At 56.5% G+C, this 23592-nt stretch overlaps 2 protein-coding genes across 5 annotated transcripts in view; one reads left to right on the top strand and one right to left on the bottom strand.

Moving 5' to 3' along the window:
* Positions 1 to 17201, top strand: part of GNAO1 (G protein subunit alpha o1) — a 171979-nt gene extending 154778 nt beyond the window's left edge. The window contains exons 7-9 of one of the 2 annotated variants that reach the window (XM_004431620.3): positions 11071 to 11224; positions 14672 to 14887; positions 15924 to 17201. In XM_004431620.3, coding sequence (XP_004431677.1) covers positions 11071 to 11224; positions 14672 to 14859 — 342 coding nt within the window. In that variant the 3' untranslated portion in view covers positions 14860 to 14887; positions 15924 to 17201. Of the gene's footprint in view, positions 1 to 830; positions 985 to 3193; positions 7836 to 11070; positions 11225 to 14671; positions 14888 to 15923 lie in introns of those variants that run through there. The other variant, XM_004431619.3, reaches the window with a different exon arrangement.
* Positions 17202 to 19665: 2464 nt separating this feature from the next.
* AMFR (autocrine motility factor receptor) overlaps positions 19666 to 23592 on the bottom strand; it is a 43302-nt gene continuing 39375 nt past the window's right edge. Inside the window, exons 13-15 of one of the 3 annotated variants that reach the window (XM_087420233.1) lie at positions 22114 to 22298; positions 21718 to 21787; positions 19666 to 21286 (exon numbers count right to left, since the gene is read on the bottom strand). In XM_087420233.1, the coding sequence (XP_087276359.1) occupies positions 21263 to 21286; positions 21718 to 21787; positions 22114 to 22298 (279 nt within the window). In that variant the 3' untranslated portion in view covers positions 19666 to 21262. The remainder of the gene's footprint in view (positions 21287 to 21717; positions 21788 to 22113; positions 22299 to 23592) is intronic. The other 2 variants (XM_004431621.3, XM_087420234.1) reach the window with 2 other exon arrangements.

The raw sequence follows: 23592 nt of genomic DNA, 5'->3' as shown, positions 1-23592 counted from the left end.
CGCAGTCCTGGGGCAGCCGTGGCCTCTGTGAACCTGCACTGGGGCCTCAGGATGGACTGGCCTTGACTTCCTGGCCCCACACTGGTTGAACCAATTTTGGGGGTTTTTTTCTCTCTCTTTCTCTCATGTTTTCTGCTGGGCTTTTGTCTTCCTCTCTGTTTTAATCTGTTTTGCTGGATTTCGTCTTAGGGTTTCTCTGGCCCCTCTACTGAGAAACCAGCCCCAACAGCCAGCTCACTCAGAGCCGCCCCCAGCCCAGCCAGGGCCCAGCCAACCAACCCAATCCCCCAACCACGTCAAGGCCACAGCAAGATCACCCCCCAGATGCTGCCCCCTGGTGTCTGCTTCCAACTCTGGATTAATTCGAGGATCTCTTAGTCCTCGGTTAATGTCTTCCAACTGAATGCGTGCACCCTCCCACCCCCGCTGGCAAAACCGAATGAGACCCCAGTAGAGAAATCTGCATGGCCCACGGTTCCGTGTAGACGTGTTGGATGGTGGTGCGGCCCCTGCCCTGCATGCATGGTGCATGTCCTCTCCGTGATCTGGTATCCTTCCAGTGACCTCGCTGCCCCCATCCTGGGTCAGCGCTCTTGGGGGGCAGTGTTCCCCACCCTGCCCGCCCCGCGCCACCCCACCCCGCCTGCGTGTGGAATGAAGCAGGATCCACATCCCATTTGTCCTTGTGGGTCCTCCCGTCTCCGTCCCTCGGTGATGCGTTCAGCCGCGTTGGTGGACCTGTCCTTTGCTTGTCTCGCTGTGTTGGTGGCCGTAGTGGGTCAGGGTCCCGGGCGCTGCCCGCCCTCAATGGCCTCTCCGCTCTGTTGCAGAACCGCATGCACGAATCCCTGAAGCTTTTTGACAGCATCTGCAACAACAAATGGTTCACGGACACGTCCGTCATCCTGTTTCTCAACAAGAAGGACATATTTGAGGAGAAGATCAAGAAGTCCCCACTAACCATCTGCTTTCCCGAATACACAGGTAGACTCCCCACCCCCGCAGGACAGCAGGAATTCCTGAGGGAGCAGGTCCCTTTTCCAAGCTCAGACCACCGTTACCGAGCTCTGTGGATGCGCCAGATTCTGCCATGGAGCATCCAGCAGAAAACTGAAAAGAGGCCCCCTCCCCACCCCGGAATGTGCTGTAGTGAGCCAGCCGGGGCTTCCTGGTTGGGGGAGCAGGGATGGAATCCTGGCTCTGCCACTTACGAGCTGTGTCATCTTGGCAGCTTCTTGGAGCCTCAGCTTGGTCATCCGTAAATAGGAATTATCAGTAAGGCGGCAACAGCAGGATGATGAGGGGTAAGATTAGGGGCTTCGAGTCAGGCAGCCCAAGGTCCATGCCCCAGCTCTGCCACTCCAGCAGGTTAGGTGACCTCTCGGAGTCCCACTTGTCACGTCTGTGAGGTGGGGATAATCACTGTGATGGTCCAGCCCGCCCCCCAGGCTTGCTGGGAGAATCAAGGGAGCTGGTGGACGGCAGCGTGGCAGCTGGTGCATAGTAAGTGCTCATGGAACCTTTGCTCTGACTGTTGTAACTGTGATTACAACTAGCAAGTATCACAATGACCTCCCTCATGGGCAGTTATAAGACTCAAACGGCCGGTTAGAGGTGACAGAGCTTCACCAGCAGCAGAGACCTGGGCCTCCTTGTGGAAGGTCCTGAGGATGGCAGCGGCCACCTCTGTTAATGTTGCCATAGGTTTACCTAACTGTGGGGTCGGCAGGCGGCCAGGGAAGGCAGCCCAACTGGGGCTCCCGCAGAGCAGCGAGGGTGGCCGCAATAGCCCAAGGGCCCATCGGCTCTTCCAGGTGGCCAGAGCCTGGCCAGAGAGGAAATGGGACTAGAAGCAGGGCATCCCCAGCCTGACCAGCCCCGGGCCTGGAGAGCACAAGGGCAGACCGAGTCCCAACAAGGCGGCCCTGCAGGGGGAGCCCCCGGGCTGAACCCCACTTCCCTGAGAATGGACATGGGGGCCATGGCGTGGAACGAGGCAAGCAGCACAGCTCACTCTGTCTCCCGCTTCCTTGGGATCAGGCCGACTGCCCCGTAGGCCAGGCCCCCAGGAGCGTGCAGCCAGAGGTGGGCGGGGCTCGGCATCCCTCACGCCTGCCAGTCAGCCTCCTCTTAGCCGTAAGTTGGGGGTCTGTGGATCCCGCACCGGTGATCTGGGCTGTGGCCTGTGGGGCAGCAGAAGCAGGCAGATTAGGTCAGCCACCAAGGCTGCTTTGGGGCTGAGGAGGTCTGAGTGATACCTGTATGTCTCAGGGACAATTTCCCCCACCAGCAGCCCAGATTTAGGCAAGAGCTATGGTCTGGTGGACCCTCAAAGCCAAGCCTGGTGGCCTGTGCCCATGTGCCTGAGAGGCTGGGACCCCTCTCCAGATATGCCACTCCCAGGCTTCCAATCTGCACAGCAGCCACTCCAGCTTAGCGCTATGGCTCCAGAATCCAGCCTGCTCCCTGCCTCCCTCAGCAGGCCCGGGCCTGGGTTCCCAGAGCCTGAGGATGCTTCACCACAAAGCCGAGAGTCCTGTTCTGCTCCTCTCCAAACAGCAGCTGCTCTCCTGGAAGTCTCTCCCTGGGCTCACCTGGGAACAGAGCAACAGGGCACACCCTGAGGAAGGCAGCACGTCAGCAAGCCAGGCAGTTCTTAATTCCCAGATGATGAACACGAGGAAGGGAGGGGCAAGGATAAGGAGGAAGGAAGCCAAGGCAGCTCAGGGGCGCCACACAGTTTCCACCCACCTCACCCAGCAATGGCCAAGGGAGGTGACATCTCGGCCTACTGTGAGGGGTCACAGACAGGAGAGCACCTCTCTGCAGGGTGTGTGTCAGCCGGGGGCCGCCTGCATGAGGGGTTCAGACTTCTCCGAGCAGGACCCGCAGTAGAAGGAACGTTTGCATCAGGAGCCAGTAGGTGCATATACAAAGGAAAACAGGCGTTTGATGAAACCGTGCTCACCCTCAATACAGAGGAGGCTCGGCGAGGTGTCAGATTTCGTTTCTGTCGTTGTGTTTAGACTGGGTGTGCACCACTGGCTTGATTTCAGGACCCAGTATTGATTTAGCTGACCTGTCAGGTTCTCCCCTCCCCCATGACGCTTTTCCCTCAGGGTTGTCACCATGGCCTGAGGGACACGCTGGTGGGGGCCTCGCCTCACCCGCTCCCCACCGCTCTCTCTCGCAGGCCCCAGCGCCTTCACGGAAGCCGTGGCTTACATCCAGGCCCAGTACGAGAGCAAGAACAAGTCAGCCCACAAGGAGATCTACACCCATGTCACCTGTGCCACCGACACCAACAACATCCAGTTCGTCTTTGACGCTGTGACAGACGTCATCATCGCCAAAAACCTGCGGGGCTGTGGCCTCTATTGAGCCCCCGCCTCCTGGCCAGCCGCCCACCACCCTGCCCGGCCTGCTGCCCCGCCCCCCCCAGAACCAGAGCTCCACCTCCTCTCAGACCATTCTCTGCACTTGACAAAGAAGCACCAGCGCTGGCACCGTGGGGGGAGGAGGGGACCCTCCACCAGCCACCCCACCCCGGACATCAGAACGTGGTAACACAGGGGCTGGGCCGGGGTGCTGAGTGTCCGCACAGCCAGAGCCCGCCGCTCACAGCCTCGTGCCGCTCACTGGCTCACTGGCCTCTGCTTCATCTCTGAGGGTCTTATCTGGGGAGGTGGTGGGGGCCGAGGCCGCCGTTTGGCACAGAATGGGCATGCCCTGCACTTGTGACTCATCTTGAAGTCTCGGGGTCTCCTCCTGTGATCTGGGGTTGTGCAGGTGGTGCAGGTGGCCCTGGGGCAGGGTGCTGGCGGGGGTGGGGACAGTGGGAGCCACTGCTCAGCTTTTCCTGGGGTTTCTCTGGTCAAGGGCAACTCCGTCACCAAAAGCCAGAGTGGGACTAAGGGCTTGGGCCTTGGCCAGCGCCTCCTTCCGCCCTCACTGGATCTCAGCCCCCTGGCACAAGCCCTTCCTTCTCTGGGTCCTCCTTCCTTGCACGCCCTTGGGGCTTCCCATTGCCCTCCTGGGGACCCCCCTCCCTGACTCCTCATAGGGCTGGAAATGCTCCTGAGACTGACTTATTGCAAAGGCATGCGGTAGATGGTGGGAGGGGTCGAGTCCCACGGCTAGACAGAGGCAAGGAAGAGATGAGAGGAGGTAGTGGGGAAGTAGCCCCTGTGTTCACTAGGATGGGGCCTCATGCCCCGTCCGTGCAGGCCCAAGGGTGACTCACCTGCGTTCTCCCATCACCTGGGTCTCGGGCGGCTGCTCCCGAGTGTGACTAGATGTGCTTTTCCTTCTCCAATTCACAGTGAATCCAACTCAAACCAGCAGGGGCGGGCAGGGGCCTTTGGGCAGGGGGTTCTGTAGTTGGGGAGGCCCAGGGGAGGTGTGGACATGGCCCCTGAAGCCACTGCCCCAGCTTCCTTCTATCTTGGTGAAGAAACTGCAGCCCTTGGTGACTTGCCAGCCCCGGGGGCAGAGGAGGGTAGTTGGACGGGACCACCACCTTGGGGCTTGCACTACGAGGGGCCCAGTCTGGGTCAAACACACATCCGCCCCCACCTCTGGAAAGAGTCCTAGGACCCCTTGGAGGGGCTTTGCTGCAGATCCCTGAGCAGAAAGGAGTGGGGTGACTTCTGGTGTCCCAGGCCAGAATCAACACACCTCACTCCTGGATGCCTCCACTGGGCTGATGCCTCCAGCCTACACCTCAGACAGACTCTGTGCTTGTATGGCAGGCTCTGCCTAGGGAGCCAGACATGGGAGGGGAGAGGGCTGCCCCTCGAGAGGCCTCTGGCTCCCTCCTCAAGCCCTCTGCTCTCCCAGCCTCCACTCCAGGCTCTGCTCGGTCCTGGGGCCAGGCAGGACCCCTTGGACTCCAGTGCAGCCCGCTCACTACCTTGGAGCCAGGAAGAGCCCATGCCAACCACTCTGGGCTTCCTGGTTTCTGGTGCCTTCGCAAGAGCTCTGGGTGGGCACGGGAGACCCAGGGCACCTTCTCTAGTGCCAAATGCCTGCAGGGATGGGTGCCACTGGGGTGAGCCCCATCTCTCGCCTGGCCCTCCTGCTGCTGCCGCTGGCCTTGTGGGAATCACCAGGCAGCCAGGCTGCAGGAGCCACCCTGCTGGCCCAAGCCCACTTGGGTTTTGTTTGCCTTGTTGTGTGCTGCACCTCGTACCAGGCGCGGGGTCGTGGCAACCAACAATCTCGGTGTCTGCCACGGGCAGCCAGGGCCAGGGAGGCCATTCTTCCCAACGCTGAAGACATAGCAGTTATTTCCTGGCGTCACCACCCTGGGTGTGGCCAGCTGTGCCCCTAACTCTGCCCTGTGACCCCAGACTCAAAAGCAGCTGACAAGAGCGGAGGTGCTGGCCAAGCCCACCTCTAAGGCCATCACCCTGGAGATGGAAGTCACTGGCCCTCCAAGCCCAGCGCTCTCCATCACCCAGCTGCCTCCCTCAACCCACAGCGGCCAGAGCGGGGCGGGAGTGAGGCCTGGCCCCAGCCCTCCCCCTCTGCAGCATTAGGAGCCGGAGGAGCCGGTGGCTTGGGGCCTTCCTGCCCTTCCGTCCCCTGGGCTGCCTTTTCCGCCCTCAGACGCTCTACCCTGCTCCGTGTCTGGAGCTGCTCTCGCCCTCCCACCCTGGCCTGCCGAGGGCTCCTTGGCTGTCTAGTGTAAGCCCTGAGGTGCGGGTATCCAGGGCGAGATTCCCTCCCTGTCCACTGCGTCTCTCACCATGTCGTCACCAGCGGCTCCATCATGGGGGAGCGACTAAGAGTGACAGATGAGCTTGGCTCCGTCGTGGGTATGGGTGTGGGGGGAAGGTGTTGTGAGTGACCAGGCATGGGTGGGTCTTCATCCACGGTGGCCAGGTGTGTGCCCCCGTAGGGGCCAGGTGTAAACTCTCTGAATGGTTCTAAGTCAGCAGGCCAAGGGGAAACTGAGTTCTAGGAGGGACGCCATTGCCAAATCCATGAAAATTGTGCCTGCCGTCCAGATGCCTGTGGGCAGGTTCTGTGCCTGCACCAATGCCACAACTGAGAGAGGTCCCCCAGGTGCTCTGGCCTGACTGGAGAGGGCGTGCCTGAGGCCCAAGGAGGGGCTCTGTTGAGCCTGTAGACTCTGGCCTGAAGAAGCTGTGGTCTCCCCAGCCCTGAGCAGAGAGCACAGCCCTGGGCCCCTCGCCAACAGCTTTGACATTCTGGGTTCCATGGCCACCTTCTATAGAGGCCCTAGATGCCCAGGGCCCTGGCCCTTTCTCTCCCCTCTGGCCCCAGCAGAGCCTGAGGGCCTATGGCCGCATGCTCCTACCCCAGGGCAGTGAGCAGAAGACCACCACCTTATCTGGTGCCAGGAGGCAGCTCTGCCTCCCAGCATCCTGCCGAGCCCAGCTCCACACCCACTGGTGGGAACTGGAGACACCCCTGCCCTCCATGACTGCACTGGGCACCAGTGTCTCCCCGGGGCAGGCAGCAGCCACAAGTGCCCTGCCCACCCAGAGCCCCCGTACCCAGGCTGCCTGTAAACCCCCAGGGGATCCCTGGAGTCATCTCACCCAGGCCCTTCCCTTCTGCCCGAATGAGTCCTGCAGGGGGGATTATCCCACTGCCCGGCCTCACACAGTCACAGTTCATACCCCAGTGGTGATTCTGCAAGCTCTTCCTGATGTCTAGCCTGCACCCTCCCTGACTCCCCTTTGCTCTTGGTCTGACCTGGTGCTCTCTGCAGCCCTCCTGGTAAGGAAGGCCACCGAATCCGGGCCTCCATCTCTTTCCTCCAGGCCAGGTAGCGCCTGTCCCAGCCCCCTTTTTGTGAAGTCTGGAGCACAAAGCCTCTCCTGGCTGCGTCTGCTCTTCTCTGAGCCTTCTGGAAGCCTCCAGCTGCAGCCTGGCAGTTCCTAGGAACTGAGGCCAGAGGCTCTAGCTCCGTGGCTGCCAGGGATTCAATCTGGAGTGCTGAAAACAAGCACCCCCCAGAGAGGCCACAAGCCTACAGAGTGAAGGGTCCCAGCAGCCCCGGGCAGTGGGACAGGACACGACGGTCAGACCAGGGAACAGGGCCAAGCGTGAGCTGCTGCCTTGGGGTATTGGTGGTCAGGCTCCCCACTCCCCCCTCAGTGAGGTGAGTCCTGAACCCACCCTGCCCAGAGAGCATAGTGGGGCCTTCCCTCTGGGGGTTCCAGACAGACCCCAGCCTGGCCAGATGAAGGCCCCTGTCAAGGGAGGGGCAGGTTGAGGCCCCCCACCAGTCCCAAGTCCTGGGCCCTCTGGGTCAGAGAGGGGGTCTCTCTGGAAGGGAAGCTTTCACCCCCAGGCCCAGTGCACCAAGACCACCAGCGTGAACCCACACCCCTCTCCCAGCAGAGCCCGCAGCTCTGATACACCACTACTCCTGCGGCTCATCTCCCCTCACCTCTCCTCCGCCCCCTCCAACCCCCATTCCTACTGCCTCCCTGGGCAGCCTTCACCTCCTGCTCTGCTCGACCCTGCTGGTTCTGCCCCGTCCGCTGGCTCGGCCCGCTGTGGGTGACCTCTGCCCCCACCCCACGCCCTCCCCACCCTGCTGTGGCCTGCCTGCTCCCTCCCCCGTCTCAGGCAGGGACAGGCTCCGGCACCCTCTCCCTCTGTAGCAAGCCTTCTCTCTTAGGTGCAGCAGTCCCGCCTCCCAGCCCCGCCGCAGCCACCCACCCCATATTAACTGTAATTTTGTAAGAAGAGTGACTTGTTGGTTTAATAAATCTCTAGTTATTGTAATAATTTATTGGCTGCCGTAATGTATTTATTAGTCACCTACTGTTAATAAAAAGTGCCAGCTTTTCCTAGCGTTAAGTGTGGTGTGTTGTGTCAGTGCCCAGGGAGCTCCCGCCAAGCGCACCCACATGACGTGTCCCAGTCCTCGTGCCCTGCCCCGGTCCGGTCCCAGGGTCAGGACTGTGGGCCGCCTGGCGGAGGGGGCACACCCTGCTGGGGGCAGGAGGATTCTGGGCAACTGGCCACACTGCCTGGCTGTCAGGATTGTCATGAGTGCGGAGTCTGGTCTGTCCCGAGCGGAGCCCACCTTCCTGTCCCGGCGCGCCTGGTGCCGCACACCACTGCTCTGGGGGATGCGGCAGCCAGGAGGACAGAGCTTTCCGGCTATTCTTGGCTCCACTGAAGGCTGGGGCGGGTTGAGGACTGGGGGGTGATGGGAAGGTAATGGCGGACAGGGGTGGGTGGCTGTTGGCTGGCTGTGACCCCTGGCTTCTGTTTTCTTAAATGGTGGCATCATTTTGAAAGTACTCCGGCACGTGTTCTCAGGGAAACTTGTAAGGACCAGCTGTGCTCTTGGCCCCTCGGTGATGGGTTCCGGTGCGTGTGCAGAGGGATGGCAGTCAGGCCTTTGGGGTGTGGAGGGGTCTCAGTGCCGGCGCCCCCTCCCTGCAGCAGCTCCCCTCCCTGCTGCCCTCCCTGCATCTCCAGGATCAGCCCTTCTTCCCAGGCTCACTCCAGGTCCATCCCCACGAAGCCAGGTCTGGCTGTGCTGCGTGTCCTTTGCCTCCCTCGGCCCCTCCCCGGCTCTGTGCCTCTCCAGGGACCAAAGACCTCTTCACTGTGTGTGTATTGTCTCTCCCCAAGTAGACTGTGAGCTCGCGGAGAGCAGGAGCCTGTGGTCTTCCTACAGCCCCATGGCAGCCCAGCAGAGGGCCTTGCACACAAATCGAGCTGGCATTGGTGGGCAGAGTGCCTGCATGCTCTGTGGCCCTGGAGTGTGGAGGCTGTGGACGGGCTGAGCCTTAGCAGAGTGGAACTGTGGAGCTGGACGAGCTGGCCTGGATTTCTCCTCCAGACCTAAGCTCAGTGGCCTCTTGAGGAAGAAACCTCAGCCCAGCCCCAACGCCAAATGGGCACAGTCCCTACTCTCAGCTCGGCTCACCCTGGTGTCCCCTTCTGGTCCTGAGAGGGCCCTGGGCTTGTGTCCCCACCGCATCCCCCAACGTCTGTAAACCAAGCAGTGCCCAGGACAGTTATGCAATGAAGTCCGGAGTGTGCTTCTGGCTGTGGGCTTCCAGCTCTTGGCTGAGCAGCTGTAGGACGAGGTGGCTCTGTGTGGGAGGAGGCCTCCCACAATTGGAATATTGACTCCCTGCGTCTTGGAGCAGCTCCTCTGCCTTCAGGTGGCCCAGTGAGCCCGAGTGTTCACAACCCCCGGCCCTCAGCATGGATGCACTTAGCCTCCTAGGAAACCTCCGCCGGTCCTTCTGTACACAGGCTCCCTGGAGATGGCAGGGCAAATGAGTCTCGCTCCTGCCCGAGCGGGGCTGTGCAAATGACAGGCTTTTGAAGGAATGAGATTTATTGGTCAAGGCCAGGAGAGTAATCAGATCGTAGGAGTTACTGAGCATGTTAGCAGAGTAAAAGGACAACAGCACTGACTACAGACCCTGGAGGGAGTAGCAAGACCAGGCCATTGTCTGGGGGTCCCCAGACGGCCCCCTCCACCAACTGGCCTCAGCCAGAAGAACAGGGCTGGGGGCAGATACCCTTCCACGTCACGGGTATAGTAGTGCAGCCGGAAGAGATGACTGAAGACGCACGGAGCCAGTCACGACCCTCTTGTTATTTATTTCTCTAAAGGCCACGGACTATTCATGTTGACTGGAGAAACCCATTACATTGCTTAAACTCTAGATCTGGCCAGAGTCTGATCTTCCAGGTCCCAGCTGTGTCACCTCTGGATGTCCCCTAAGGGTTGATGAGGCTAAATGACACGAGGCAGGTAAAATACTGAGTGCTGTGCACGCAGAGCAGGGCTCGATGACCGGTGGTGGTCACTTCATCATCTTCCCCACCCTCCGTCTGCTCAGGTAGAGGAAGACGGCCGTGGCAACTGAACGAGAACTTGACTCAGCTCCTACTGCTTGCTTGCCCCGGGGATGAGGTCATCTCTCCGTGAATAATGCCCAGCGATGCCCACACCAGTTCTATGCCCACACCAGTTCTCTGCTCTTTATGATTTGTTTCAGTCTTCTTACTTCAGAGGGAGAGTGTAGCCTGGAATTCCTTCTGGGCTTGAGCTGTAGACCCTTGGGGCTTGTTCTGGGGTGGACAAGGTCACAGGGCTAGGATAGGGTTCTTGAGGAAAATGAGTGGCTGTCCCTTCCCCCAGGAAGGGACATTTCATGGAGGAGCCGCCTTCCTCCATACAGAAATGGGTTAGTTCACAGAGAGACATGCTCCTCTGCACTCCCAAGAAACAATGCCCAAGTTCACATGCTTGGCATCCCACCACAGAGTAAGTCAGTCCTTGCCCAGGGCAAAAGGCTGGATTCTGCTTTATTTGGAGTGCCCATCATATTCACTCATTTGCTAAATAGACTTCTGTGTGCAAGGCAGTACTTCATGTCTGCATTGCTTAAAACTCCTTGCAGGGTCAGCCGTGGCTGAGTTTGACCCAGCCAGAGGAGGTGTGACCAGTCCCCCAGGCCCGCCCCCACCCCAGAGTGGTGGCCCCCGAGGATGCCAACAGGAGCCTGGCCTGACTTCCCCGCAGACCATAGGAGGGGCCTAGCGTCCCTCACCACTCCCGGAGGTCGCCCCCCCCTCCCACAGATTAGGCCCAAGAGGAAAGGTCCAGACGGGAAGAGCCAAAGCCCAGCTCTTGGGTTCCCGTCCAGCAACCCCCTCAACACACACACACACACACACACACACACACACACACACACACGCCCATGCAGGGAGACCCTTCTGTGACTGGGGCCTCTGTAGTGGCGAGAGCCCAGGTCACCCTGTCCTGAGCCGCACCCAGGGAGCTGTGGTTGGTTCCCAGTCCGGTCTCTGCCATTAGCCCCGAGACGATGGGTGTAGATTGCTCTGAATGCTCTGTGCTGTGTTACAGATCGCAAGTCTGTCTGTCAGCCTTCGGAGGAGCCCGTGGGGGCACAGGAGCCCCTCCTGAGCTGCTGAGGAGCCCAGTTCCTCTCTCTCAAACCTAATTCTCCTCTTCTCTTTCCCTGTCTCCGTCTCTCCCTCCCTCTGTCTGTCTTGCTCTGTCTTCCTCCCGGCCTGGGGCTGCAGAACCGCATGCACGAGTCTCTCATGCTCTTCGACTCCATCTGTAACAACAAGTTCTTCATCGATACCTCCATCATTCTCTTCCTCAACAAGAAAGATCTCTTTGGTGAGAAGATCAAGAAGTCACCTTTGACCATCTGCTTTCCTGAGTACACAGGTGGGTGTCATGGCGGCCCTCTGCAGGAGAATGCCCCACCCTGCCAGGGACCCACGTCACTCCCAGAGGCGTGGAGGGGCTGCTGGGGCTCAGGAACAGGCTGCCGGGCCAGCACCAGCTGGCGTGCAGATGCCACTACCAGGGTCTGGCAGGGGTGCAGAGAAAAACACTAGGGCGTGGCCAGGGTCAGCCCTTCCCAGGACACAGCCCTGGGTGTGGTGGGAAGTGGACCCTCCTGATCCATATGTGTTATGACCAGGTCACTCGAGAGTGACATGGCAGGGATCCGGAAGCAGAATAGGACCACAGCTTCCCTCCCCCTTTCATCCTGGTCACCCTCTAGAAAAGCTCTTCTGCCTCCCCTAGTCTCCCCAGTGGCCTCCCCTTACCCCTACCCTGGGCGGCTCCGGGCCACACAGCACTTTTACCTGAATTAGCAAGTGGACACATGGCCTAGGAGTGGGGCCTGGACTGCCTTTCTCCCCACCTGCTTTCTCAACTACCTGCTTTGGTGTCCTGTGTGCAGCAGCCCTGCCCGCGCCCAGCAGGTCCTTCCACGCCCCACCCCCACATCACGCCTGCTCCCCCACCCCATCAGGCCTGCTCCCCCACCCCCACCCCATCGTGCCTGCTCTCTCCCCTTCTTCCTCCACCTCTCGTCTTTTCCCCAAATCAAACCACTTCAACTCCCAGCCCACCCTATCCCTGCGTCCGCCTTCTCTGGGGCTTTCTTCACCTGTCAGGCTCCCAGGAGATGTATCACAGACCCCCACAACGAAGCTCTTTCTGAATGGGTGGGTGAGGTGTTGGGCTGTCTCTGGCAGCTGAGGCAGGGTGGCTGCTGTGGGCTGGCCTGGCTCTGGGCTGCTGCTAAAGGCTAGAGCAGTGCTGATGGGACGCCAGAGCCCAGCCTTTGTCCCTCTGGGGACTGGGAGCCTTCCAGGGGCCCCTGGGGTGGCAATAGAGGAGGATGTGTCACAGGTCGGCTCAGCCGAGAACCCACTCCCTGACAGCCCCAGAGTGAGATAAGGGCATGGGCTCAGCTCCCAGGGCTACGCAGGCCCCGGAACCAACCAGAGTCCAGCAGAGATGGATGCTGGCCCCTCCACCCTGCTCCACTGCTGGGAAGAGCTGCCCCTCACCCTCAGGTATGGGGAAGGGCCCACGAGCTTGTTCTGAGCACAGCCTGTCTCCTCGCTGACATTCTGCGGTGCCTGTGAACCTTCAAGCTTCCTGCCCATCCCAGGGTGCAAGGAGAGGGAGGTGAGCACAGGCCCCCAGTCTGACAGGTGTCGGGAGCATGAAGTCCCCAGTAGGCAGGCGTGCTGAAGCAGCCTCTGGAGCCAGACCTCTGCAACTTTGGGCAAGTTAATCACCTGTGCCTCATGCTTCACCTAAGCACCATAGTAGGTGACAAGAATGCCTACCGCGTAGGGGCCATGTGGGTGAATGGCGAGCCCAGCGCCAGGGCCACATCACCGCTGGCCGTCACTGTCATTAGTATTATTCAGAGGATGAAAACCAAGGAAGGGGGAACTGGCCGTGGAGGAGGTGCCCTCTGCAGGGTGGAGCAAGTCCAGGAGGGCAAGGCACCGGCCCGAAAGGCCCAGCCCCAGGCTGCCTGGGCTGAGGAGGGCCCTGCCCGCGGGCAGAGCCGGGCTGCAGCCCCCTCTCGGCAGCCACTGCTGACCTCTCCCAGCCTCAGCAAGGGCCCTCCAGGACCAGGTCAGGTCTTCAGAAAGCTGTGGAGGCTGGATGGGGCTCAGCAGCCACGCCCTGGCAGGCCTCACCCGAAGGCTTTTCCTTGTCCCCAGGGACCTGCCCCGCCAGAGCCCGATTTGGGATGTGGTCTGAGGAGTGGTCAGTCCTACTGCTGTGTGGGTCCGGGTGCTGAGGCCCCCAGAGAAAGTCCATCTGAATTTGGGAAACATCTGAGTTCTCCAGGGCCTCCAGAGGGATCTAGTTTCCAACACAATGGCTGACAAATGGTCACCAATGCAGTGGCCCCATGGGGTACCAAGGCCTGTGGGGACTCAAAACAAGCTGGAGGGGCAAGCGGGCGGGGGACAGGTGGAGGGCCGGGTGTCCAAGGCGAGCTCGAAGGGAGCGCCAGGCTGTGTGAGGGCACAGACTCAGCAGACACTGCGGGGCGCGAGCTGGGCGGCCCCGGAGTCCTGCCCGGGCACTTTTCACCTCCCTCAGTGCCCTGTCTTGGTACCCTCTGGACAGAAAGCCTTGATGGGGTCCACTCTGCAGCCGTGTCTGGTCCCTGAGCTGCCACTAACCTGCCCGCTTCACTGTGGACTCGCTGCTCAGGGCACTTCTGCCACTGGGGCCCAGTGGACTGAGAAAGTGGGGTTGAGAAGGAGGCTATGCCTGGTGGGCGGCCCCGAGCTGGTCTCCACCCTGACCCCCACTCCTGGGATGTCCCCACCTCTTACCCCTGACCTCTCATATTTGCTTATCTGGCTGCAGAAGCCTTCCAGCAACCCAAACCGCAGCCTGCCCCTGTGGCTCACACTTACAGCTGGAGAACGGGGCAGAGCGGGGAGTGGGCAGGGGAGGCACCATCTCACACGCTCAGAATAAGATTGTGTTGTTTCCATGCTGGCCAGATGCTAGTGGCACGGAGGAAAATGGGGCATCATCCTTTTATGGGCTTTTAGGTAATTCCGTGTTGGTCCACATGTTGTGGTATTTAGTTGCAAGTTGTCTGCAGGGCAGGGCCACAGGGTTTGGGTGCAGCTGGTGGGAAAACTGTCCTCACATCATCACAGATCCCCCCTCCAGGCCCCAGAAGGATCACGGGGCCCCAGTTGGTATTACACATGCTGGTAGCCACTTAAACTTCCCACCCAGGAGATGCCAGTGCCCCCCACGTCCTGGCCACTCAGCCAAGAACTGGGACTGCTTAGAGACGCTCCCAGCCCTGCCAAGTGGCTCCCCATTAAAGGAAGCCACCCAGGGAGGTCCAGGCCAGCTCGGCACCCAGCATGCCCTAGGACCCCGCGAGTCCTGGGTCACCCCCTGCCGGACCTCTTCCACCAGAAGTCATTGTCTTGGTTTATCAGAAGCCGCAGGACTGGTTTAGACCAGGGGTGAGTGTTGGGAACGGCAGTCCCAGGCCCCAGCCTCAGTGTGCTCTTCTAGAAAGCAAAAGGGGGAGCCTGTGGCCACTGTCCTCCCAGGGCTCCAGGGTGGGTCCGGTGTGAAAACGGAGGGAAAGACCTGGAAAAGTCAGAAGCCAGGCGACGCTAAGCCTCATGTGGTTTTTAATGTCAAGGCGACTGCACCTGGAGAAGGAGTGCCCCACGGTAGCCTCTGCTGTCCCGTCCGGTCTCCTCCTGCCTCCTGGAGGATGCCACTGCCCCCTCCTCGGCCTGGCGTCCCCAGCCCGCCGCGCCCTGGCTCTCACAGGCCTCTCCCCTGTTCTGTGTCTTGTTACAGGCCCCAATACCTATGAAGATGCAGCCGCCTACATCCAAGCACAATTTGAAAGCAAAAACCGCTCACCCAACAAAGAAATTTATTGTCACATGACTTGTGCCACAGACACGAATAATATCCAAGTGGTATTCGACGCCGTCACCGACATCATCATCGCCAACAACCTCCGGGGCTGCGGCTTGTACTGACCTCTTGTCCTGTATAGCAACCTATTTGGTAATGATTCCAGCACCCACAGAAACGCTAGCACATGCGCACACACACACACACAAACACACACACATGCAAGTTGGTAAATAAACTTTAAAAAGGCATAACAAAACCTTATATATATACAAATATATATTAAAAAATTCTTTTTAGTTTGTACTAGGAAGAGCTTCAGACAGAACTGACCACCATCCCGTAGATCATGAAGGTTGTCCGGGGACTGCACGTGAGCATGCACGCGTGTGCATGCACACTCACACATACACACACGTGCGCACACACGTCGTGACGGGGTTCCGGATTTGGGAGTCCATCCTTTTAAGAACAGCCACGTGATCTTACTCTCCGAGACCCACTCCTGTGAGCAGGGGGAGGGCAAAGGAAGGCCTGGCTCAGTGCAGCCTGTTTCTCTGCTGCCACCCGCTGAGGCTGGGTGCTCTCAGTTCTGTCCTGCTCTTGTGCGAATTCCAGAACCCTTAAAAAAATGGCCAATACCCTAAACATCTCCCTGCCCTCTACCCCAGCAACAACAGAAGAATTAAGGACGCTTCTCTTTTGGGTGGTGGTGGTGGTTGTTAATTTCAAGAATTTAGAAGAATCATTGCTCCGACCAATCCACTGTCTCCTGAGTTTTCTTTATTCATGTGAACGAGGCAGAGTCAGAGAAAAGGGAGACTTGGTCTGCTTTCCACAAGCAGCTGAGGGGTGGGGACGTGCAAACCAGGGCTCTGCTTCACCTGCAGGGTTGAAGCCAGCCTCCCTCCAAGAGGACAGGTAGGAAGAGGGGAGAGATGCGGAGAAGGGCACAGGAGTGGCTGAGGGCGGTCCAGATGTGTAGACCTGACCGGGCCGGGTCCCGTGGGGTGAGGCCTCCAGGGGCCTGGGACAGGCTTCCCGTGGGTTCTCGGTCCATCCTGCGATGTGCCCCAGCTTGCCCCACCCCAATTATTATTAAAAAGGTTCTAGGGTTTTTTGGTTGGTTGGTTGGTTTTTAAAATCAAAGAAAATGGTCAGACTGGACCCCTTATCTCTCTCTCTACAGACTGCTTCATGGACTCTTTGCTGTTGACGTTCATCTCCTGGTAGCATGACCTTTTGGCTTTTGTAAGACACACAGCCTTTCTGTATCAAGCCCCTGTCTAACCTACGACCCCAGAGTGACTGACGGCTGTGTATTTCTGTAGAATGCTGTAGAATCCGGTTTTAGTTGAGTCTTTACATTTAGAATTTGCAAGGAAAAAAAGAACATTTCTCATGTGCTTTGTAGCTTAAAAAAAAAAGAAAAAAGAAAACTCACCATTACATCCATATTTCTTTCTTTTTTTGAAATAAAGAAACATACACATCTGCACCCACAGCCCCCCTCCCACCTCGAGGTGGGGCCCCCAGTGCACCTGCAGGGGTGCTGGCCCAACCACGCCCTCTTCCCCGGGGTGCTCCGGCCGAGGCTGCCAGAACACCCCCTGCACCCCGCGCCCCGCCCCAACCACTCCAACCACACGCTCTCTCCAGGTCTGTATAGAAAAAGCACAGCTCTCCCTGGCCAGTAGCTGCCAAAAAGAATACCCATCAAATATATAGATAGAGACCCACAGAAAACAATTTTCCCATCAAGCCCCTTTCTACAGACTCCCCCTATAATTTTTTTTTTACTTTTCGGTTTAGTTCTGTCCTGCTGCACACTATGTGTTACATACCAGATCAGCTTTCATAGTCTCTGGGACACGGGGTTGTGGCTCTTTTTCCTTTGACATTTCCGCTTCTCAGCCTCTCAGATGGATGCTCCCTGTGTGTGTGCGCCCCTCTCCACCTCCTCCTTTGTTCCAGTGACCTGTGTTCGCTCTTTCTCATGTGGGGATGTTTGTGCTGCAGATAAAAAGGACAAAAAAATTTTTTAAATACCATGAGATGGGGAAAAAAACCCACAAAAAATCTTAAAAAAAAAAAAAGATGGAATGTAGTGTTCCCATGAAAGCCACAGTTTTCATGATCAGTCCTATGTCATTTCTACTTTGACTAGTATCCAAACCCCAAACCTCTTCACGGTTTCACTTTTAAGACTTAATATTTGCTGAAGAAGACCAGTCACAGCCATTTCAGATAAAAAGGAGGCAAAAAGACAAAACACACAAAAAATTAAAAATACAGAAAAAAAAAACTTGAAAAAAAGGAAAAAAAGAAAAAAAAAGCCCACGGGTCTTTCTAAGCCTTTCTATTCCCAATCGGTGAGGTTTCTGTGATATCTTACACACTGCCAGTCTAACTTCTCTGACTAATGGAAAATTCATGTGTAGCTCAATAAAGAGAATGTTTGTCTGTATTCCTGAGTCTCTCTCACCCTCGGGTTTCATTCTGACAGGAAAGGGAAGGTGGGATTGGACTGGGCCACAGACACTGGAGGCTGGCGGGTACGGCCGTAGGTGCCCCATAAAGAGTCCCCCCAGGACCTTCTCCACGTCCCCCCTCAGTGCTACCGTCCAGCTCAGCGCAGCCGCCCGGGAGCAAGGAGGGCAGAGGAATGGGCCACTCACTCCCTGCCTGCAGATGTCCTCTTCCTCGGCTCCCAACCAGCTCCTCCTCACTCTCAGCTGGGTTTGTTTTCGAGGGTAGGAAGGAATTGAGGGTTGGAAAGGGAAAAAATGAGAGAGGGTGGGTAAGCCCAAATCTCCTGCTAGTACAGGATCCTGTTTCTTCTGTCCCCAGTGGTTCCACTACAGTGGGACAATGGGTGGTCCCAAGAATGGGGCCATATTGCCTGGGCCCTCTGCACCCAAGGGGTCACACTCATTCATCTGGACATCTTTAAAAGCCGCCTCTGCCACACGTGGATGCCAGGAAGCCCCCTGCAGACCCAAGACACAGGGGTAACAGATCAGCACGGCCTGGCAGGCAGAGTCTGATTCTTGTCTCCTCCAGGCTGCGGGTCTCACTAACTCCCCTAGGTTGCCAGGTTTTTGCTGTAATAACTAGCAAATCGGTTGAGACTGGGACCTGGAGGGAACACAGCCCACCAAAATCCTTGCATCATGTCCACGATCACTTATTAGCCAAGCAGTCAGGTGCTATGCATACCATCTAGGGAGAAGGGAGGGCCTCCAAGAGGTCAAGTCATTGGAATCCTCTCTACACACCCACCGATAGGAGTTATCAGCCCAGGGAGGCCTCTCCTTGAGTCTAGTGGGGGTGGAGGGAGGGGCTGATACTGCTGCAGAGATGAAGGAATAAGAGGCTAGTTCCCTCCTGTTATCAAGAAACAACCACTCCGGGCACCCTTGGACTTGCTCGGCCAGGCCGAGCCTGCCAGCCAGCGAGGCCACCCTCTGCCGGTGCTTTTCCTGCCAGCTCCCCTCACCCTGACACATGTGCAGGGGGAGCCCACGCCCATCTCTGTCGATGGGAAGGCTGCACTCCTGGCCACAATTTGACTTCAAAACACTGCTCTGGGGGGCAACCCAGGACGCAGGCGGAAGGCTGACACTGTGACTTTGTCTCCATGTGGTATACCCGAGTTTCTCCACAACGAGCCACAGTCTCACAGCGTTCTCTCGCAACTTTCAAGTGAATTTTGTAGATAAAACCAAGAGAAGTTTCTTTGCCTTATCTTCCTTAAAATGGAAGACAGGAAGGTTTTTTGGGGGAAAGGATGCAGGGAAAGACCAATTTAATTAGAACAAGTAGCGTGGGGGCAGAACCTACGCATCATGGCTTCTAAAAGCTCCCCAGTGACTAGTGTGCAGTCAGGTTTAGAACTTCTAACCTAACAAACGCAGAGGCAATGAGATAAGCAATGGAGGCTTCCCAATGCTGGAGGGCCTGCGGCAGGTGGGCAGACGGGCAGGCAGAGGTTACTCCTCGACAAGCTGGCCGGTAAGGCCACGGCTCCTCTGGCACACTGTGCCGTGCTTCAGCAGAGCTCTCGGCAGCACAGTGGGGAAGTCACACCCAGAGGACCACGTCTGCTAACAGCACATCGTCTACACAGCTCAGGTGGGAAATCAGGTCCAAGTGCACCTGAGCACTGAGGGTTTATATTAAGAGAAGGAAAACAGCCACGTGGATCATCTTTCTCTATGGTACATAGAAGCCTCCAAACCTGGGGGAAGGAAACCAAACCGAGAACCCAAGATGTCGACAAATCAGGGCCAATGAGAAAATGGAGGGAGTAACAGAGACTACCTCCAGAAGAGGCAAAGAGGGCAACGGCAACTCAGCATTTGCCCGAGTGCCGGGCCACTTCTTGTTCTGTTTCCAAACCTGACCCAGCAGCCTGGCCTCAGCTCCGGGCCACAGGGGCTGAGCGTGAGAACAGGCTCCCTGATCCTGGGGCAGGGAAGACAGTGCAAGACAGTGTAACAGGACACTGGCCTAGCCTCCCGCTGCTGCCCTTCGCATCTGTCCCAGGTGCCCCCAAGAAGTGACAAAAGCCAAGAGACAGGATAGCGCCCAGAATTCTCCACTATCCGGGTGTAAAATCTAGGGGTGCATTTACCACTTGGCTTTTTGGGTCATTCTAAGCTATGTAAGGTGTGTCTCTGCTTTGATCCATGTCATATTGCTATATTCCACTGTCTCAAGACCCCCTAAAATTGGCTCCAAACCATTTTTCTTACACATCTGAAACATAAGAACACACGGAATTAGTGTCATCTTTAACGTGTGCAACATGTGAAGTATAAGGATGGAAAAAACCTCCAACCAAAACGGTAGACAAAATCAACATGGGAGCTAACTTTGGCACCTCTGAAAAAAACCACCTTAGCTTCGAGCCACACACAACACACCAGAAGAGTTTGCTTTTTATTATTATTGTTTCACAATAAAAACAAACAAATAGCTATGCTCTCAGCAAAACAAATTTTTAAAAAATCACAGAAATTTACTAACAGCATTTCAAAGTAAGGCTTTTGAAAGATTTATTGAAATAAATTATCTCAGCCTAAACACTTAGTCATCACTCTTTTTTCAATTACTTTTCAACATTCTAAAAACTTTCAGTTATGTAAAATACATACAATACAACTTTGCCAATAATTTTAGATAATACTGGATTTCTTCCTGAAAGGACTACCATAAAACTATGCTTTCAAACATTAAAAAAACTTAATCCAATAGGAGATAAAACTGAACTATGTAACCTATGATTGTGTTTCAAATTCTTTAAAGTTAAATGTGTGAAGCATCTGAAAAGGTTCAGGACCGAGGGCTGCTCCGGGGCAGGTGGATTCCACAGCTTCCCTTTCTACATTTAACCAAACCAACAGGAACAAGGGGCCCAGAGGAGAAAGACACAAAGGTATCTTTTATTTCCTCAGTAAAGCCCTCCAAAATTGACTCTCCCATCTTGGAAGGCCCACATTCTCTCCAAGGACCCAACCCACTGCCCTTGGCATTGCCTAACTCACTTGACCAAACCAAAGCTCGCTGCTTAACCCATTCAGTGCTGACCTTCCCATGTCCAGGGAGGGGGCAATGAAATGCAGAAAGGAGGACAGACCCACAGGGTGGACTCGTGAGAGGCAGGAGCACCAGCGGTAACGGAAATAAAGCCAGCTTTGGACTGGGGGCTCAGAAAGTGAGTCCGGACGTACTGGGACACAACTGGGTCTCCTCCTCACACTCCACAGCCCTGGGCTTTCCCCTCCTCTGCTCCAGGTATTAAACCAAGAGTCGTCTTTCCAAGAAGCCCTGCAGTCCAGGGGTCCAGGAGCCCGTGGGTCTGGCCTGTGTAACATTGGCCTCTGTAACAGGCACCAAACCCCACCCTCACTAAGAACAGCAGTTTGACAAGAGAAATTATCCAGCAGTGTGGAGTTACGCCCATGCTGTACATCTCCACACTGCTTTTTATGAATCCAGCCCCCTACACACACACTTCCTGCCAGATTTGGAGCTAAAGACACCAGCATTTGTTGTGACTTATGCAGAAAGCAGTCATCGAAGCTGCCTGCTTCAGGGTTTCTGGATGCCCACTTCCTCTGGATCTTCCCCCAACCCTAAGAAGTCCAGTCAATGCCAAAGAGATCATGCCTAGAGTTAAAATGTGCAGTGTTTCTAAAGGGAAGAGAAATGTCACATAGAAAGTATTACAAAAAAGGATTAAATTTGTCAGCTGTCCAAACACTATGAAGACCACATGCTTTATACAGCGGCAATGCAGTCAAGCCCACTTCTTCCACAGCAGGCAGATCTGGGCCAGGCTTCTCCGGCGGGCGCTGCTCGGGAGGCGGCGGCTGAGGACTGAGGACGGCGAGGAGGCGCTAGGAGGCCTGCTGCTTCTGAAGTCTCCGCTCTGCAGCCGCAGCCAGCATCCTCCGGCGCAGGGTCACGGGGTCAGAGGTCGTGCCTTCCGAGGGAAGGCCACTCTCTGAGGCTGAGTCATCTTCAGAACTTCTGTTCAAGAAACGCCTATAAAAAAACAAAGGATTTGCACGAGAGAAGGGAGCTCTGGAACACGTACACAATGTTTAATTTCCCCGTTTTCCAGCACCTTCATGAAGCTGTCACTTAGCACCATCCCATGAAAGACACCTTTCCCTGAACGGAGGAGCCTAAGTTCTCACTGCACCAGGGAGCAGGCCCGGCAGGCGGCTGTTGAGCTCCGCCCTCTCCTCTGCCCGACACCCACCCACCCACCACACACACACACACACACACACACGCACACACACACGCACACAGACCCCCACTAAGTCCCCACACTCACGCTCCATACTCCAGCTACAACCCATAGCGGGGTGGGGTGGGGGTGGGCAGCACAAAGACGTGCAGTCTGCTGGGCTGAAGGCAGAGTGGCTAAGAGGGAGGGCCTGGGTGCCAGACATCAGGCCAGTGTTCACCTTTCTAGGCCTCAGTTTCTTCAGGTTTAAGTCTGTTGAGTGGATATAATTACAATGCTCGCTTTTAGAACTGTTAAGAGAATTAGAATAATTAACATAAAGGGCTTAGAACACGCTGGCACATAAGTGCTCTCCACGCAAGTGTGGCTGAAGACAACCCACAGGAGACAACCGATGGCACCTGCCCACCAGAGGTCACCAGCTGGGCCCAGGGTTACCAGAGCCTCTGGTTTTCCAAGAGAGATCTGAAATCTGATTTTTAGGTGACAGGTAATGGTTTTTCAATGTTGGCATCTGTTTACAAAGACATGATATGGGTCCAACATGACAACGGCCTTCAGGCCACAGGGCTTTGACCTGAGATTTACACCAGCAGGGCTGGTATAATCAACTTACTTCCGAGCCTGCTGCAGGAGGTCGTCCTTACGCTGGACTAACATGCGCTGTCTCTCGTCAGCAGACTTGGAGAAGCGGCTGCCCCGAGCCTCAAAGTCCTCCCCCTCACTGGGCTCGGCTTCCACCCCACTGAAGTCCAGCGCCTCCTCCAGCCGAGGACTGAGGTCCAGCGGCACACGCTCAGTCTGGACACGGAGGAAGAAGGGGCCGCCGTGAGCACAGGCTGCCCTCCTAAGCAGATTCCCCACTCGGCCAGAGTGCCCCAAATAACGTTCTTCTGGACCCAAAGGGAGGCAGGCTGCCAGGCAGGGAACCACGTGCAGACGCGTAATGGCAGGTGCGGACTCCTGGAGGGCAGCACTGCACCTGGCTTCTGTACCACTAAGAACAGGACCTGACTCATACTGAATGTTCAATATTAGTGGGATAAGTAAACGATTACCACTATGAAAAACATAAGCACCTCAAAACTGTACTCTTGGAAAATAAGAATAAAGTGAACTGCTAGTTTGCATTCTGGGAATTTTCTGTTCAGTTCTACTAATGGCTCTAAAATTTAAACAAGTCTTACTACACTTACTGCATGAATTTTATACCCTCACTTAACTCTGAAAACAGTCAAGCAGATAAAAAGGGTAAATTCTAACGGTCTTTTTAAAACAGACATAAGATCACGTGGTTCCTTGTGTACGGATGTTAAAATGGGACTGTCTGGGTTTTGGCTGAAGCTCCGAAGAAAAGACAATGCGCAGGTGCCCCCACATGCTCAGGCAGGTGCCCGACCCTCTGTGCTCATGCTACCAGACACGACTCAGGCTGGCCGTGTCAGCCCAGCGCCCCCCTCTAGGCGACAACAAGTTGAGGTGGAAGAGGCTGAGAGACAGGCCTATTTTTAAGAGCTAAGAGAAAGACACTGGCTTGCAGCAGATTAAAAAAGGCTGTGACGGGAGCAAGTAGGACCTCCACTGACCATAGGCCCTGCTGTGTGTCCTGAAGAGCAGACATGGTCCTGCAGGAGGGAACCAGCCTGATGTTGGTGAAACAGACTTTGCCCAAGAGGGTCAACTGGAGGGACGAGTGACCCCATGAAGGTGGGGGAGGTCATAACCAGCCAGTCCAAGTTCAAAGGAAGTAGATAGTTGAGGTTTCTGGTGCCAGACACGGCAGGGAGACCCGTAAGATAACAACTGTGAGGCACACGGAGGGGTCTGCACAGACACGTGTACACACGTGTGCTTGCTGGGGACACAGGGGCCATCCCCACCCTCTCTCCTCCTGAGCCTGGCCCTGGAGGCAGTTAGCAAGAGCCGCTGGTGAGTGGAGGAGGAGATGGAAGGAAGGAAACAGAAGCCCACCCTCAGGCCCCTGCCAGCTTCCTCCCTGACTGATGCAGGCCAGAGGGGAAACTCTGAACTGAGTGATAAGCAGCTGAAGTGATGATGGGCTCAACTCGGGTTTTTATTAACTGATGTTTATCCA

Source organism: Ceratotherium simum, chromosome 30 (genome assembly GCF_057802395.1).
Source record: "Ceratotherium simum simum isolate JZ-2026a chromosome 30, ASM5780239v1, whole genome shotgun sequence".
Taxonomy (NCBI): Eukaryota; Metazoa; Chordata; class Mammalia; order Perissodactyla; family Rhinocerotidae; genus Ceratotherium; species Ceratotherium simum.
The sequence above is the reverse complement of the archived record's forward strand: the minus strand, read 5'-3'. Positions and strand labels throughout refer to the sequence as shown.